Below are 17,672 nucleotides of genomic sequence, written 5' to 3' on the forward strand. Positions count from 1 at the left end.
GATCAATGGGCCTCCTTTTTTTTGTTTCATTTCCATCTGAAAATTAATCATATACAGTTAACTCTTTCAAGTACTAAGGGATTATGATACAAGAGAGAAGCATCTAGGCAGAAGTGCTAATATTCTACAAGGTTAGAGAAGGAAAGTGCTTGGCGAGTCAACATTATTTTTTTGAAAGTAGGCGAGTCAACATATTCAATTGTTCATAACGGCTATGAACATAGTTGCTCCTTCTCAAGATCAACCTGAGGCTTTGCTTTTTTCTTTTTGGTTATTCACTTATGACTTGTGAGTCATTCCATGTCAGTATCTGTTTTTTTTTAATTTGGCAATGGAGCTGAAAAAGTGTCCGCTTGCGTCTTGGGTTTCTTTTCCTCTTTAGATTCAGAAAGCTCTCTTTCTATTGAACTTGTCATAGCTGGTAATGAATTACTTGCCTTCTGTTGTTCTAATATCTTCTGCAAATACTTTGCATGTTCTTCTATGCGTACCTGTAGCTGCCTTTGCACCTGATGAGGAAGAATAAAATTTGTTTGATTGCTAGCCATGTAAATCCGAAATTTATACAGGCCTAGAAGATAATTGTATTATACAGTATCAGCTCAAATTATACATCCACCACTGGACTAAAAAATCACTGAGCTAGGGTACTTACCTCTAATTGTTCATGAAGTTGTTTCTGAACCTCCATTTGCATCCGAAGAGCTTCTGCTAGTTGTAAACTCCTGAGAAACGTAAAAAGAGATGTGAATTTAAATGGTTTTAAATTGTTCATTCACACTTTAATGTGTTTGTACTAGGGGTGGGGGTGGGATGCTTACTTCTTTCTGCCAGCATTGTTTCCTGGTATTTCTGATTTAGATATCTTGTCTTCTGAAGAGAACTTCATGTCTTCATTGAGCATGCAAAAGAACCAATAAGTTCATCAGGGTAAATTTTCAACACAAAGCAATTACCAGCACTTAAAGACACAGGCATGAGAAATTGCAACTTAAGTTTCTAAAATCTACCTTCTTTTGTCTCTGGAAGATGCTTCGCAAAACGGTATTTCTGCATTTCCGGACCAAATGAACCAGTAGTACATCATAAATGATGGCTGTTTACAGGAGAAAGTGACTATGCACGGGAGGAAATTACACGCAAGTACCTGCAAATGGCTCTTCACATGATAGATGGTCAAGCCTTCTACCTTCACAAGCTTCAACACACCCTTAGGAGTTGCCTCTACAAGATTTAAACAATCACTTGAATATCAAAAACTGTGAATTTATTTAAATTTAACTAGAAAGAAGGATCACCCTACTTTCTGGCCCTCCAAGCTTGTTGACAGACTTTACAAAAAGCTCATGGAGCTCCAGTGTCCATCTCAGTCTTGGCTTGTTACATGATGCAGCTCGAGATGAACTCAGCTGAACTTTAACAGGAGATCCTGTCCTCTGGAGGTCGTCTTGGTCAGAGCAAGACAACACCGGACAAGAAGAGGTTTGTGGCGGTCTGTCATATATATCCTGATTGATCAAGAACAAGGTATAGGGAAGGGACTAGTTAGTGTCACGACACAATTTAGTTATGATAGAAAAAGACTCATCATCACAAGTGAGAGAAAAGGAAGCCTTTAATTTTCAAGTGTTTAATATGGTAACTGATGGAATGGAACTATGGGCTCACATCTAATCGAGGGCTCTCTTCGTTGTCGGTGATGGCGATTCCGAGCTGTTCAGACAAGAACTGAAACTCCATCTGCTCTCTGAAAGCCATGCCGTTGCTTTCTCCATGGAAACTGCCTCCTGAAGCATCTCCAGAAAGGTTAAGAAAATCCTTGAGATCAGCTGCAGGTTCAGCCTCACTTTGACCACCATTGTTGAGGTCAGTACCAAAGAGCAGCGATGAAGAGCTGGATGACTGACCACCTGATGTTTGCTGATGCTCACTTTTAGGAGGATGGGGCAGGAAAGGCAGAGCGTCTGCTTGCCGGCATGACTTGGAATTCGTCGACGACGACGAGTACATACTTGTGCAGAATGTGGAAGAACTGGATGGCGATACCAGATCCTTGGATAGTAATCCAGCTTGAGATACGCGAGAGACTGGGGTTCCGTTGGTGGAGTCAGGACTGCATTTCTGAAGGTCAAATGGAAGGATCTTTGAGGATTGGGAAGCAGCACATGATGATGATGGCAGTAGATCATGTGGTGCACTGAGCAGCTGGTGAGCTGAAGGCTGGGGAGCAGTGCGTGTGTGAGCCATTCTGCCAGGGCTAGTGAATTGCTTAACAGCCTTCAGATTCAGACTATTGGTCTCTTTGGTCATTCACCACTAAACCAGACTTGCTTGCTCCAAGCCTGCATAGTGCATACCAGAGTAAGAACATGTAGATACCAAAAAAATGAAGTCCGGAAATATGGATGCACAAGACTAATCTTGTCAAATAGTCTATCAGAAGAGCCAAAAACTCAATAGTAACCGGCAGCGCTTAGTTCACCCCAAAATTCAAAATTTTTTCAAGATTCTCCGTCACTATAAAGCTTGTGGCACATGCATGGAACACTAAATATAGACAAAAACAAAATTTAATTGCACAGTGTAATTTACGAGACGAATCTTTTGAGCCTAGTTAGTCTATAGTTGGACAATAATTGTCAAATACAAAAGAAAGTGCTATAGTGTCAAAATCCAAAAACTTTTCACAACTAAACAAGGTCTGGATAAAAGAAGAGCTGCAAATATGATTTGGACCCTTCAAAAGTAATGGCCTTTCAGTGGATGTAACTGCAGCCTGTTCTTGAATATCAGAGCAGCAATGTCTTAACAGCAGAAGAAGAAAAAAATCTCATAGCAGACTTGTGATTAGAAGCGAGCCACATCACATGGAGGAAACACAAAACGAAAGGGGAAAAAACAATATAAAGCCCATGCAGCAGAATTATGATGGTTCCAACAAGGCTAGAAAAAAATTCAGATGGTTCCAGACGTCACTAAAGTTTTATTTGACGAGATATGAAGGAGAAACAACCCAAACACAATTTGTGGAGGAAAATGAACAACAAAAACAAGAACACGACTAAAAGAGTCTGGGACTGCAGCTAACTGTGAGGAGAAACCAGGGCCTTGTTTAGTTCCTCCTCAAAATCCAAAACTTTTCAAGATTTTTTATCACATCGAATCTTTGGACACATGTATAGAACATTAAATGTAGGCGAAAACAAAAACTAATTACACAGTTTGCCTGTAATTTGTGAGATGAATCTTTTGAGTCTAGTTAGTCTATAATTGAATAATATTTATCATATACAAACGAAAGTGCTACAGTGCCTATTTTCCAAAAAAAAATGGAACTAAACAACCCATTCATGGAAGGAAAAATGCTGAGGGAAGATCCAAACCCCTTACCTGAAAATGAAGAACTCTCAAGATGAAGAGTGCTGGAGCGTGAGAGATTCAGAAGCAAGGAGTTGCGTATCCTCTCTCCCTCCTATCCATTCCAGTCTCTCTCTCTCTCTCTCTCTCTCTCTCTCTCTGGCTTTTAACTAGTCTACTCTTGTGGGCTTGTGGCACATGATTGGTGTGGTGGCCTGCAAGCACTACTAGTCAACATCTGCCTCTCTGTTAATAAATTGCAGTTGCTTTTCATTTGCTTATGCAGCAGTTATGCTATGTATTTTGTCTCTACTTGCTTCTAATTCTGGGAACACAGCATGGCATCTCCCAAAATAACAAGCAAGGCTCACCAACCAACCATTCGAGCAGTTTTGCTCTTATTATTACAGGTACGAAGTTTTCTCATATGTTTGGCTGCCACACGTATGTATTTCCCTTTCGCTTAAGCTAACTCGTACAACACCGTCTACATTTGACAGTCAAAAAAACACCGTCTACATTTGGTTAACCTTAATCATACCAGAACTTACAAAAATTGGCCTTTTTTTCCAAATCAAACACGCATACGTTGATGGAAGGAAGGATTACTAGTATAGTAGGACTAGGATTGGTCTCACCTTCGCTTGGCTGAAACTGTTCGCTGATTTATTACGAAAGAAATATACTGTTAACTGCTGAATAACTAACAGATTTGACAGATAAGCTCAAGCGAACAGAGTGAGAAAAATACATGAAACCTATTGGCATGATATAGTGCATAGCCATGAATTAGGCGAAGAAGAAATTAGGTGAAAGCAAATGAGCCGTCACCAGTTGACCAACGAGATGCAGTGATGCAGATTATTCATCAAAAGCCATGTAGTGCGTAACAGGTGAGTGTTAGTCTGCATATGCACTCTGTCTATCATAAAAGAACTGCACATCCTCACTTTTTAAGAAGTCATTTAAAAATAACCAAATATACATATAAAAATAGTACTTCTTGGAATGGTCAAACTTGAGATGGAGGAAGTACTATTTTTTCAAACTTCAGATATACTATAAAGTCATTCCAAGAATCTTAGAGAGTCAACGTATCTAAAGTTTGACCAAATTTATATGATAGGATAATAACATTTATGATATCAACTAAGTATTATTAGGTTCTTCATTAATTATATTTTTATAGTATATCTATTTGATGCCACAAAACTTTGTAATTTTTTCTATAATTTTGGTCAAACTTGAGATGATTTGACTCTCCAAGATTCTTGGAATGACTTACAATTTGAGATAGAGGGGTAGTAATATTTATAATACATAATAAATATTATTAGATTTAGGTGTATTTTCTATACTCCCGGGAGTAGTTACTCTCATCTTTAATAAACCACATTATGTATGTGTGCATACTAATTTATCCGTTTGAATATGTTTATATACTTATTTTAAGATACTTCAAATCTTAGTACATGGAATTTTTCCAAAAGAGCCCATACTTTTAAATATATTATTTAGATACACTGCAGTGCTATATAAGATAAGTATGATTATATGTATACTTGCATACTTGCAATAGATACTACCCTAGATGGTTTAGTATGATCATATAGTACATCTACATACCCTTCGCCGGCCATATATGCCCTAGATGTAGAGATATATATATAGGAGTAACTATTCCCTAGAAGTAGGGAATAATTTCCCACTAGATTAATAATAGAATATCATTTCAAAAAAAGATTAATAATAGAATATATTTTCATAATAAACTTATTATGAGATACATAGAAATCAAGTTAAATTTTAAAAAGTGTGACTCGGAAATAAGATTTGCAATTATTTTGGCCAGAGGGAGTAGCAACATAAGCACGTTGCTTAGCTAAACTTAGGGATTAACGAGTGCACAAGCAATCAACTGAGACATTGGTGTCTACTGATGAATCTTGGCAGCAGCATCTTGTGCTGTGAGAGGACACTGGCCAGTAGCAAGATGTGACCGGGTCAACATCTAGTTAAGAGTTAAGATGCAAGATGTTCTCTCTGTTTCTTTTTAGTTGAGTTAGTGCCTAGTTAATCGTTAGGTCTAGATCAAATGGCATGACAATGGATTACTTAGAGATTTACATATATAGTTGGTGTCGTCTCTATAGTGGTGTACACTGATATTTGGTATCCCTGTTCTGATTCTACGACAAAAGCATGTTTAAGAAAACTAAATTTCGAGAGCCTATTTGAAATGTGCAAACGTGAAAAATGCATGTACAAGTGGAAACTATATAGACGATTGCCATTTCTTATACCATTAATAAGTGGGACGTGCAAATGTAAAAAATGCATTTATAAATTTATAATGGTGGTAAATGACCGAGACAACTCACAAGTGACAATTTGTTTTCTGTTTCTTTTAATAAATTCAGTAGCCTATTTCTTAAAAAAACTCACAAGTGACAACTCTCAACTTGTCCCAGCCCCACTTGAGTAGCTGCTCGTCGTCCTAGGACTGGCCGGTGCAGATCGACTAGACGACGGAGCTGGAGCAGTCAACTTCTGCCCCAAGCATTCCCAAGCTTGTTTCCCCATAAACAAGGACCGTAGGTCCATACTCCGTAGACCATTATCCACACTGGCGAAACCAGAGGGCTAGCAGGGCCAGTGCCCCCCCCCCCAGCCTAATAATTAATTTAAATATCTATATAGTATTGATATTTATAGTACAAAAAATGTTAATTTTACCTATTTTTTTTGTTAAAATATGATTATTTTGGTATGAAATAGTGTAACTTTTTCTAAAAAGTTCTTTAAACATATACTTATGTATATTTTATACACTAAAAAATATAATCATATTTGTTCGGTCCCCCTTAATCAAAATCGCTGGTTCCGCCACTAATTACCCATACCACACTTAAGAATATTTGGAACGTTGAAACCAAATCGTTATACCCTCTCTTTTAAAACTAGTATTTAGAACTCGAAACTAATTATTTTTATCATAAATTTCACAAAACTTAAAACAAGGACAATATAAGTGTTCTAGTATTTAGTTGAACACTTAACGAGGTCTTAGATGTACTAAAACTGACATGTACATAAATGATTTTATACAATAATTTAGCATATAGATGGTGTTGGTGTTAGTCATTACAAGACCGGTAACAAACAAAAAAATTTATGCTACTTGATGTCACACCACTATTATTAAACCGACATCTACATCGAGCATTCATCATTTAGGAAATCACTTTTGACAACCATGTAACTTGTTTACATGATTTAGTAAAAAAATATGAGGGGCTAATGATTATGAGCGTGGATGATAAGGCAATTGACTGAGGTTGCCTTGCCTGTCCAAATTCTCCATCCACTAAACTAGATAAGCACTTCCTTTGGAAAACTTATCACTAGTATAGTTGAGCACTCATGTTGAAATCAAAAGTTGGGTGTGCCCAAATCAGTAACTGCCAAGTCCAAGAAACAGGTGTCTGCCCCTCATGAGATCCCTAGCCAAGTAAATATGCTCACCATAAAGCAGGTAACCCATTTTCTAGCCAATCATGTCAGCAGGATGGTGAGTTAGGGCATAGGACAGTCCAAAAATGTCACTCAACAGCTATGAATGAATGGGGAAATTGCTAGGATTTGGAAGACTGGGGGCATGTGTATCCTCGTCTCTCTTTCACTCTGTGCAAGGTTGATGGAAAGCTGTGAGAAAAATTGAGGCGATGAAATGGTTATAATTTGTGATTGCAGGGCTTGTGGCTGAGGTGAAGCACATGCATGAAAAGAGGATAAACCCAAGGCATCCCGAATTTGTTGGAGACAAGGCATCCAATTCCAACTTGGGCTCTGCATGATTGCTACCTCCACCAGATGAGTCCACATCTCAGTAAAGTTCTAAGTTTAAATTCCCCCCTTTTTTACTGATTCAGATCATGATTCGGGCATCAACGTTCCGAATAAATCTAAATATATTCATAGCATCCATGCATAAATATATTAAATTTCTTTACTATCATATGCCGAAAATGAGGAGGATCAAGAGATGGTTTAGACAGTTCGTACGTGCTCATCTCAGCAAGTGCATAACATAACATGAAACACATACAGTTCCAGTCATCCAAAGACGACTTCAGAACGTGGCGACACCACAAGACGTCAACACCTCAATTTGATATGTTTTACTCAAATCTAGCACGGCAGCGCCAAGTAACTTACCTAGCACTGCCTATTCTTGCTAATATACTTGCTATCTACCTTTGAGCTCTTCTTCAAACACGCGCATTTTCTCTTGAATCGACGCCAGAAAGGTCTTGAGATCCTTGCAAATCCGTGTTTTGTCTTCAGATGCGAGGCCCTTGTCATCACTGAACCTTACTTGTACCTGAAACCGGAGGCAGAAAAGAAATTTGCCATGTATGTTATGCCATCCAGTATTATGTTGGATACAGTGGTACTGACATCTCAATACATAATAATGGCAGCTTTACCTCCAAGTCATCAATCTCACCAAATGAAAACTCAGGAATGTCTAAATGTCCTTTGATCTTCTTGTTTTCTTCTTTAATTAACCATTCACCTGATAAGCGCTACAATGAGTCACTGCAGTAATAACAATAATACAAGGACCAAAGGCAACGGTGTTGACTGAGTGATATGATGTGACGTCTACCTTTAAATCTCAAGCTTAGTTCATAATTATATCCTACTCTCTTCTTGTTGCGGACAGTGACCTGAAATGCCTGCAAAGGAACCGGTGGTTTATATTCAGAAGTTAAATTATATCACTACACAGAATCACAGAGATACTTCAAAGAAAAAAAAAATGGCTATCACAAGGCACAATAATAGATTCCATCCAAGGTAACACAGCAAAAAGTATAGTTACTCCACTGTTATGTGCTACCGTACCCTGAAGAATTTTCAATTCAAAACATTTTGTTAATTCATTTAATCGCATTTTTGTTTTTAAGACGATGCTCACAACTGTTGACAGAACCTTAGCAATCAAGTTTCAATGGAAACCGAGCAGATCAAAGTGCAAGATCTAAGTGATCCTACACTGCCTGCTGTCTAATAATAATATTATTATTATATAACTAAACCCAGCACAGGTTCCCAAAACATAAATCAATACATGTTAGTCTAGATGCTAACGCATTATGCTTTAGCAGCTATCAGGTTAGACAGACAGTTTCATACTAAAGAAGGGTGATGTTAAGAGAAATCAATCGCATCAGGTGTACAATGGCAAGGAAGCAACATGCATAATCAGACTGTTTCTTTCAAGCACAAACTGATGACGGAATAATAGGATTGAATGATTTATTAAAAATATGCTTACATCGCCTGAGCACTTGGACACTTCATCAATGGATGCCTTCCCTGTAGGGAAGTCCAATGAACCTAAAGAGCCCAGCAAATCCTGTAGCACAAAGTAGCCAGCAAATATCAGAGAAATTTTGACAAACAGAAACATCATTGTACTAGGAGTATCATAAACCAAGTATTTTTGCCAATAGCTAGTTACTTAAATATTCACCTTTATCCTACCATTGGCCCATGAGTTGAGGTTCTTTTCCTCCCAGGTTCCAGCCTGCAAAGAGCGAAAAACACATCAGAAAACTTGAGTAGGAATAGCCACAAGTTTGAAGACATGTACAAGGAGATTTATTTGTCTAAAGCTGCAACATTCGGAAGAAATGGTATGGATCAGCATCTTGAGAAAAATTAAGCATAGACATTTAGTCATGACTCTGATGATATGAAGTTGTTCCTACCATTTCTTCTTATCGACTTCAAAGAAGCATAAGTACCAAAAACAACAGCTTAGCTTATCATATTAAAAGATAGGAGCAATGTCATAAGATTATTCAACATGAACATAAATAAACCAAACTGTTGGGGTAAAATAAATTCATGCAGTGTTAAATCATTTATCATTTAGAATAAAGAAGCTCATACCAACTAGTTTAAACATATCAGACATTTTAGTTTTACCCATTGATTCAAAGTTACAAACCTATTTATTCAACATGCATTCCCCTATTCATGCACCTATCGTCCTTTTTCTATCTCTCACTTCCAGTTCCAGGGGCATAAAAATATAATATTCCTCAACCTGGATACTGTCAACCCAATTGTTTGTGGACTGGATAAAATCTTCGTAAGCAGCAGGAACACTCATTCAACCAAGATAAGAATCACTTCTTGCAAGTACAAGGGTGAATGCACCCAGTAGTCCACAAGAGAATGGAGCAGTACATTAACACAAGGCACATAAAAACAAAAAGCAAATATGCTCCACCGATTGGAATCCTTTTTCCCTGAAGAATCCAATGGTGTAACTGCGGACAAAAGGTGACTCTAAATTTGTATAACGGCATCGCGCCAAGGTAACATATTTGGTTGCTGCTAGCCGTAGTTCCGGTGATCAGATGAACAATACATAATGTCAAAGGAAGTTGAAATACAGATCAGATCTAGCATTCGTCAGCTTCCCCATCAGACTCCACGCTCGGAATGAACACTAAGGACACAAAGGAGGTCACAAATTCGTGACCTTTTCATGGGTGTCACAATGCAACTACTTACACGATTCCTTCTCCAATCCAACATAAGGATGGAGATGATGAGATGAGGGGCGTGGCTCACCTGATTCCAGACGGAGCCGAGGGGCGGCGGGTTCCCGTTCCCGTTCCCGTTGGCGGTGGGGTCGAGCTTGCGCGGGACGGGGAGCGGCGCGGCGTCGCCGGTGGCCTCCCGCACCCAGTACCTGTACGACGACGCCTTCTCAGACGTCGCCGTCGCCGCCGCCGCCGCCGCCGCCGTCTCCTCCATCTCTATTCGTTCGCCGGCGAGTCGACGGACGGATCGGTGCCGACGACGGCGCAGATCTCTCGGCTAGGCGCGGGGCGGGAACGGGATGGGGGCACGAGCTCGACGCGTCGCTTGCACTCCAATTCTGACCGCTTTCTCGGGGGACTTGCTTCCTCTTTCTCCTTTTGTGTCCCCGTCAGGGTCAGCCAGTGGCGTGCCCGCGTGTTCCAGATGCTTCGGGAGCCTTCCCGGCAGTTACACGCTCACTGTGAACCTTCCAGGCAACGTGTGGGCTCCACGGCTGTCCCACGCGTCAGACACATAACACGCACGCACAGCGACGGGTGCCATTCAGTCGCGTGGAAAACGATCGTCAGGCTTCAAAAATGTTTTTCTTTTTTGCAGCCTAGGGTCTGGTTCAGATAAAAAAAACATATTTTGACACTATAGCACTTTTTGTTGTATTTAGCAATTATTATTTAACTATAGATTAATTAGATTTAAATATTTGTCTCGCAAATTATAAATAAACTATGTAATTAGTTATTTTTATCTATATTTAAGTATTTAGTTTTAAAAAAATTTACAAAATAGACACTGTAACACTTTCATTTGTATTTAACAAATATTATCCAATCATGGACTAACTAAACTTAAAAGATTCATATCGCAAATTACAGACAAATTATACAATTAATTATTTAATTTATATTTAATGCTCTATGTATGTACCACAAGATTCGATGCGACAAAAAATCTGAATTTTTTTAAGAACTAAACAAGGCCTTAGTACTCCATACATGTGAGATTCGATATGATAGAAAATCTTGAAAAGTTTTTATATTTAGAGATGAATTAAACAAGGCCTAAGAAATACTATGTGAATGAAACAATTACATGTTCTGCTTTTTTTTCTTTTAGAATATCCGACCATTTCCATGTTCCAGCGAAGCAAACCAATCTCCAGTCACAAGAACCAGAACCACACAGATCGAAAAAGGATGCAGACGTTTCAAAATTTGACGAAACCTTAACATTTGCTGCAGACGTTTCAAAATTTGACGAAACCAGAACATTTGCTAGTCAAGAAATCCTACTCCCACACAACTATCAAAATCGACTAGGCATCGTTGGAGGTCAATCACCTCGATAACAACACGTTACAGATCCTTTGATCTGCTCCTCCGGGCAGAAACCAGAACCAGTAGCACCCTGACATCATCTCAAATAGAACTAAACACTATCTCTCTATTCTTTTTTCTTCTCTGTTACAACACAAAGCGATGATCTTGATGACTTATTACAGACCAACCCAGTACGAGCGGCCATTGCTGTTGTGGACCGGCGACGGGGTCGGCGTAGTGACAGCCCACTCGTACCACACCTGCAGCAGCAATGGGAAGATGAGGAAGAGATGTAGAAATTCTAGCGTCCCAGAACCGAGACAGGCCATGACATATGCTTTACCTTTGTGGGGGCACAGCAGCGCCAGAAGTGCACTTCTATAGGAGACCCTTGGGGCACGTAGATGGGCTTTCTCAATGGGAAGAAGATGGGGAACCTGACAGTGTTTCATCGTGAAGATACAGCTATTGATTGATGGCAAGATTTGAGAGATTATATTGTTAGCTTTCATAAGGAAAGGATCAGTACCAGCTAAACATGTTTGGTGTAGCGGTGTTTGGCTCGATTCCAAGATGAACATCCTTATAGAGAACGGAGTCAAAATAGCCAGCAAATCCTGCCAAAATGATGGGGTAAAACTTTGTGTTAGTGAGGGGCCAACTTTTGTATCTATGGTACTAGCTTGTATGAATATAATAAAATCCAAAAAAATGAGTATGGTTGCATACCGTGCACAAGGCATGAACCCATATCTGGTAGCATTTCAAATTGCAACTTGGTGTACCTTTGGTTGCTAGCACTTGGTGAGAAATTTGGATGGTTGAAAGTAAAAACCTACACATGTAGAGTAAAGGTGATCACCAAATTTCATGGCATCAATAGTTAATGAAATATGGCAACGTGTCAAACTGTGTTTTGATCAGAACCGATGAAGCACACACAGTAGATCTGATTTCTCACCTGTTGTGTAGGTGCAAGTGTCGCTATACGGTGTAGTTTGACAACATATGCTGTTTCAAAATGAGCAATATCTTTGTGTGCTTTAATCTGCAGAAATCAAGTCACTCAGGTTTCTATAAAAATGTCACAAGCTATAGCTTCAATTTGTAGACACCTACATCGTTGTGCAGTTTTGATGCTGTTATTGGTTGGATGAAGCTGGTATATCTGCAAAGAAACATAAGCAGACAATCAAATGATATTTAAAATATTTTGACATCAGAAATTAAGGAAATATATGTATAAGAAAAGGTCCAGTACGATGAAGGAATGGAAATCCCATCAGGCTTCAAGAATCGCTGAGCACCATCAAGACACTCAGGAGATAGTTCATTGTCACCAAAGGACCCAAGCAATTCACTGACCTGATTCATGTAGGTATGCAAGAGGTTTTTAAAATTAACAGGTTGGAGAGGTTTAACATGACCATTTCCAAAAATGAAATATCACCATACCAGAATATCTGCCTTTTCAGGGGCATCCCAACACCGCATGTCACTAGAAATTACAGTAACCAGGCTTTCCCAACCCTCCAATTTGATCAAACTCTGTTTCAGCACCCAAAATCAACAAGTAAAATGATTGTATCAGCAATCATTGCATTGACAAACTTTAGTAGTTTAGTACCAGCCTAATGGACATGATTGAATAAATAAGAGACAGAACAGCCACTCAATAACTTACATGAAGAGTAATAACAGCGTTAGGATTTTTTTCAACAGCATATACTTTTAACTTGCGACCAGTTTCTTCAGCGGCCTGCAATGTCAAAGTTTCATTTACCTCAATTGAAGAGAGATACAGTTGTACTACGTTTTTTGAAGAGGGTGTTCCACTTGTATCCTTATGACAGTGAATTAATCAAGATCCTCTTTTTTTCTCTGAAGCTCATAAGCTTCAAGCAAACTGACGCTAACCTGCAATGATGCTCGTACTAGAGGTCCTCGGCCTGCTCCCACAACCATCAGAACCTTTGTTTGTTGAATAGTTAATACATAATTAGACTCAACAAAAAATACAGAAACATGGAATGAAGCCAATGAAACAGGGAGTAGATTTATTTACAGGATGCAGGAAATTAAAAGGCAGAAGAAAAAATAGTCATTCAACTGGCCATGGTCCAGAAACATATAGGAAAAACAATATTCGAATTTATGCCATCTCAGCAGAAAATAAAGCCTCTAATCTTATTTAGAGCTACAACATTACTTCATCTCCTAAATTTTTTGGTATCCTAAAATTTAGTGAAAGTATGGTTTACATGCATCAAATTTAGGAGGGGAAAACACAACAAAGTTTAAGGTCCAATCTTACAGTCCTAGTTGTGGAGACTGCATCATCTGCAACCCTATCAACCAAGGCCTTAGCAACTGCTCTTCGATACTGCTCACATGATGTAAAACAAAGAATCAACAAAACTCAGTATTGAACTTAGTAAGCGGACATGAAGTCACAGGGAAAAGAATAGGGTAACATTCTGGTCATATAATATTTGACTATTTGTTTTCTTTTGCCAAACCAGGTTCATCAGCTCGTTCAAATAAACTATTATTTCAAGAACAGCCATATAATGTGATGCTCGAAATCATGGTGGAAACAGATAAGTTTTATTCAAATTTTGCATTCACGTTATTCAAAATAAATGTGAACAAGATAGTAGCTACTTCACAAGCTATAATATATAAAATAAAATAAAGGGCATATTCGCATCATATAGCAGAAACCTGAGTATACTTCACAACATCCTTCTCAAATGTCTCATAAGTCTGAGCTTCCAAATTATCCATTAGAGGCTGCACCGAAAGGAAAGTCATGTCGCGTAAGTATACGGAGAGTAATGGAGGGCAAAGTATTTCTGTACTGGTAGGGGGAAAAAAACTCAGGGATGTCAGGTTGTCAGCAGAATAAGTGAATAACAAAATTTCCTTCCCATAAAGGTTGTTTGAAGAAAATTGAATTGTTAAACCTTAAAGTAGGATAAAGTGAGCAGCATCTGCCTTAGCCTACGAATGCCTTTAAACTATTGCAAGGCTGTAGCAGCACAAGGATGAGATCATGGGTTCAAACCCCAAGCCGTTACAACTTCAGTTCTCTTGAATTAGTGAGGCCTGCTGGCAAGCGAAAGTAAATTTTGAAAAAGCTGGCTGAACATAAGTTTAACCTGGACATCCTCTAGACACACGAGATGCTAAGCTGACTTGGTTTATTATATTATGGAGGCATAAAAATCAATCTTAATGACCAAAAACACACTTACATTTTTGTGACTAAAATATCTGACTTTTGTGAAATTTAAGTGAACTCATCAATACTCAACCCCTCATAATGGTTTTGGGGGCAGTATAAATAACCCAACCCATGACCCAAGAATAATTAGTTTTAGGTACTGTAGAATCAATGGCAAATACAACAGGACTTACCTGGAGAGGAGACTGCAAAAAATCCCTGTAATTAATCTGAATCAAGTCAAATAACACAAAGTCAATGAATATCCCAGTCAAGCAGTTAAATCCTGGACCACAGCGTGTCTGCTAGAATGAATACCTCAAAGCGTTCCTGCTCAGGAAGTGGATCCATCTTCTGATATAGGTACGCAATGTACTCCAGGTACGGAGCTAATGCATGTCGAACAGGGGAATCTAAAAGAACAGTTTATTTCAATGGTAATTAACAATTTAGGCAAGTACTGAGTCGTGCTAAGAAATGAAAGTAAGTTTACAGTGCGACATAGAATTAGGTGACTAGCTAATACATAGCACAGTATAATCATAGAAATGCTCATGTTGCTATCATTAATGAAGTGGAGCTTAGATTTAAACATTTGAAGTTAAGAACTCTTGTATTTTTTCCCAGAATCGACAAGAGTATTAAAAATTCTGAAATATGCATGGTCAGTGAACTATCTCCATCCAAATGTGGATGGGGGTGAGGGTGGGGGGTGCCAATATGAATCACTCTGTTTATGAACAATCATGTGTGGTTAAAGCACACCACGGAATAATATGTCATACAGTATGCATGGCTAACCTTCAATGCAGCTCTCATCACCTGAGAGCACTCCAGATGCTGGGAAAACATTGAGATTTGATCTCCCAGAGATTATCACCTAAATGAACAAAAAAGAACTTAAGAATGATGTCTGCCACAGTTACCTCATCAAAACACAAATATATATACAAGATAAAAAAAGGCAAGTTGAAAACTAGAGGCATGTAACATTGGATTGTTGACTCGGAAGATATGAAAATAGAAAGGTTGACTAAGTGTAATCGTAAAAGCATAAAAATAATAAACCTGAACAGAATGGTTAAAAAATCCAGTTAGCAGCCTCTGATGCCGCTTTGATAAACAAGGATATCCTTTTGAATTTGTAAGATAAGCCTGCGATGCAAAAATCAAACGGTGACCTGAGTTTTCATTGCCTGCATCAACATTAATTTGTTAGATCAGAAATTTGTGATTACATTGGTTTGCAGAATAGCAGCCTTTACAGGCTCCCCAAACCACCGCCCTAATGAGTTTATTGATGGCAGTGTGCTCCTGGTAAAAGAATGAATCTTTGTGAATACCAAAACTATAGATTAAAATAATTAAATAGTTTCGAAAGTACTGGAATGGGCAGGTATGACACTTACGAAATATCAAGTGCCACACATAGTTGGCTACTATGGTCACATAGCAATCTGAACGAATTCCATAATTCCCACGAGTCTACTATTTCACTCTGAAGTTAAAGAAAACAAATAAACATGTGCATTATATATAATGCTAAAATACTTCAACACCATGTTCCAGGCACACTCAATTGTCAAAAAATTACCATGTGGTTGTTATTCTTTATTTTATCAAGATCGTCATCCATAGGCTCGGACTTCTCCAGAGGCAACCTAAGCCATAACTTGAGAAAGAAGCAGAAGAAAAAATATCATTCAGATATAAGCATATCTAGAACATAGATAAAACTGACAGAATGAGGGATGGGAGATGGAGGGCATACATGCATATTGGTCAGGCCTTGCAAAATTTGATTCACAACTCTGGCATAATTGCCACAAAAAGATGTCCGGGGGGCAGGAAGAACACATGCCTGCAAGGACGTGCACCAAAATTTATTTTTTTTTCTTCAAAAAGAACAATGCTGCATAAGACAGTCAAGCTAACAAAGTTTTCAGCTACCATCAAAATCCTAAGATTTTGTATTGGAATGGAATTTCCTTGTTTCTAGAGCTTGCGAGATGATGAAAAACTGAGATGATTCACACACACAAAATTACCGGAGAAGAATTCTTATGCTATGTCAAATAGAATTTCGAATTCCAGGGCAACCCACAGGTTATCTGGAACTAGAATCCCAGGCTCACCGGGACAAACTGACTGCAGTGGGAATATTCCACTGTGAGCTGTTTTTACTCGTAACGGAATACAATTGTCAATTGAATGCTCTTGGAAGTTGAAAACTGTAAAGATTGTGAGGGGGATTTCAAATGTGAACAGACCGGCAGCCAACGGTTTCCGGCTCCCGGCAAAGTTAGAAAGTTTTGTCCTTACACCAGAATGGTTTTCAAATCCTAAAGGCAATGTATTGTCCAATTTAAGTCTTCAATTTCGCAACAATCAGCGGTACGTTCCAAACTAACGGGTGAATGGATAATGAACGGTGCAATGAGACCACTGGACCTGCAGCGAGACGTGAGACGCCCACGCGATCTCCTGCTTCAGCGTGAGCTCGGAGTCCAGGCGGAGCCGCTCGTCCTCCGCGTCCAAATCGATCCACTCGCTGATCTTCCCGACGACGTGGTTGCTCCACTGGGCCGGGCCGAGGACGAGGTCCGACGCCGACACGGGCAGGACGGCGCCGGGCGCCGGCCGGTAGTTCGGGTCAACCTGCGGCGCGCAGCAGAGCAGAGCATATCAGAGGAGGGGACGTCGAAGAAGGCATACGGCGGCAAAAGAGCGGTGGTGTGCCCACCAGAGGAGCGAGGATGAAGTCGAAGCCGGAGGAGATGGAGTGGCTGAGGACGGCGGGGAGGCCCTCGCCGGCGGGGAAGTCGAGCACCTCCACCCCGCAGTAGCGGGAGTCGCTCTTGTCCCCTGGGCGCTGCCCCAGCGGCATCTCCGCCAGACGGATGTAAACGGCGCTTCTCCGCCGTACGATGCTGGTTGCTGGTGGCCGCCCGCCGCCGGGGAAGGACGGATTAGAGAAGGCGTTGGTGCGGCTAGGGTTTAGGGGTTTGGGCGGCGAGCGGGGAGCAGGGGGCTTTTCAGGCTTTGCCCGTTTAGCGGCTGCTGCTGATTACTCTTGGCTCGGTTTTTTTTTCCCCTTTCTTTGGCGCTTTTGCTGCTGGATGGCTTACTGACATGTGGGCCCCGCT

The 17,672-nt window shown here is 39.7% G+C and overlaps 3 protein-coding genes across 3 annotated transcripts; all 3 read right to left on the reverse strand.

The window, feature by feature from the left end:
- LOC8062821 (protein PHOSPHATE STARVATION RESPONSE 3) lies at positions 1-3,534 on the reverse strand. Its single transcript, XM_002453234.2, has 8 exons — positions 3,391-3,534; positions 1,669-2,342; positions 1,304-1,508; positions 1,148-1,224; positions 1,011-1,050; positions 822-891; positions 656-725; positions 1-509 (listed from the first exon to the last, which is right to left on the reverse strand). Exons 2-8 carry the CDS (start codon positions 2,308-2,310, stop codon positions 321-323), a joined length of 1,293 nt encoding a protein of 430 aa, XP_002453279.2. The 5' UTR covers positions 2,311-2,342; positions 3,391-3,534; the 3' UTR covers positions 1-320.
- On the reverse strand, positions 7,330-10,411 carry LOC8069949. Its single transcript, XM_002453235.2, has 6 exons — positions 10,012-10,411; positions 8,900-8,953; positions 8,702-8,782; positions 8,030-8,099; positions 7,848-7,936; positions 7,330-7,741 (listed from the first exon to the last, which is right to left on the reverse strand). The coding sequence occupies exons 1-6, from the start codon at positions 10,195-10,197 to the stop codon at positions 7,607-7,609; spliced, it is 615 nt and encodes a 204-aa protein (XP_002453280.1). The 5' UTR covers positions 10,198-10,411; the 3' UTR covers positions 7,330-7,606.
- On the reverse strand, positions 11,170-17,594 carry LOC8069950 (protein arginine N-methyltransferase 5). Its single transcript, XM_002453236.2, has 22 exons — positions 17,270-17,594; positions 16,978-17,184; positions 16,298-16,387; positions 16,121-16,198; positions 15,936-16,024; positions 15,765-15,840; positions 15,595-15,681; positions 15,328-15,406; positions 14,845-14,939; positions 14,721-14,756; positions 14,025-14,093; positions 13,615-13,683; positions 13,218-13,271; positions 12,985-13,059; positions 12,756-12,848; positions 12,562-12,665; positions 12,420-12,468; positions 12,262-12,348; positions 12,030-12,135; positions 11,830-11,917; positions 11,644-11,737; positions 11,170-11,560 (listed from the first exon to the last, which is right to left on the reverse strand). Exons 1-22 carry the CDS (start codon positions 17,411-17,413, stop codon positions 11,477-11,479), a joined length of 1,953 nt encoding a protein of 650 aa, XP_002453281.2. The 5' UTR covers positions 17,414-17,594; the 3' UTR covers positions 11,170-11,476.

This window comes from Sorghum bicolor, chromosome 4 (genome assembly GCF_000003195.3).
Source record: "Sorghum bicolor cultivar BTx623 chromosome 4, Sorghum_bicolor_NCBIv3, whole genome shotgun sequence".
In the NCBI taxonomy this organism is placed as follows: domain Eukaryota; kingdom Viridiplantae; phylum Streptophyta; class Magnoliopsida; order Poales; family Poaceae; genus Sorghum; species Sorghum bicolor.

Bases quoted from the DNA above. Each gene is read 5' to 3' on its own strand.
- LOC8069949 (XM_002453235.2), bottom strand. From the start codon at position 10,197: ATGGAGGAGACGGCGGCGGCGGCGGCGGCGGCGACGGCGACGTCTGAG. The intron at 8,954-10,011 runs GTGAGCCACGCC...CGCTCTTTGCAG, and splicing joins TCGGCTCCGTCTGGAATCAG to GCTGGAACCTGGGAGGAAAA. The intron at 8,783-8,899 runs GTGAATATTTAA...TTTGTGCTACAG, and splicing joins GGGCCAATGGTAGGATAAAG to GATTTGCTGGGCTCTTTAGG.
- LOC8062821 (XM_002453234.2), bottom strand. From the start codon at position 2,310: ATGACCAAAGAGACCAATAGTCTGAATCTGAAGGCTGTTAAGCAATTC. The intron at 1,051-1,147 runs GTACTTGCGTGT...CCGGAAATGCAG, and splicing joins ATGTGAAGAGCCATTTGCAG to AAATACCGTTTTGCGAAGCA. The intron at 892-1,010 runs GTAGATTTTAGA...TGCTCAATGAAG, and splicing joins TCTTCCAGAGACAAAAGAAG to ACATGAAGTTCTCTTCAGAA.
- LOC8069950 (XM_002453236.2), bottom strand. From the start codon at position 17,413: ATGCCGCTGGGGCAGCGCCCAGGGGACAAGAGCGACTCCCGCTACTGC. The intron at 16,025-16,120 runs GTAATTTTTTGA...CTTTAACTTCAG, and splicing joins TAAAGAATAACAACCACATG to AGTGAAATAGTAGACTCGTG. The intron at 11,918-12,029 runs GTATGCAACCAT...TCATTTTGGCAG, and splicing joins GGGTTCATGCCTTGTGCACG to GATTTGCTGGCTATTTTGAC.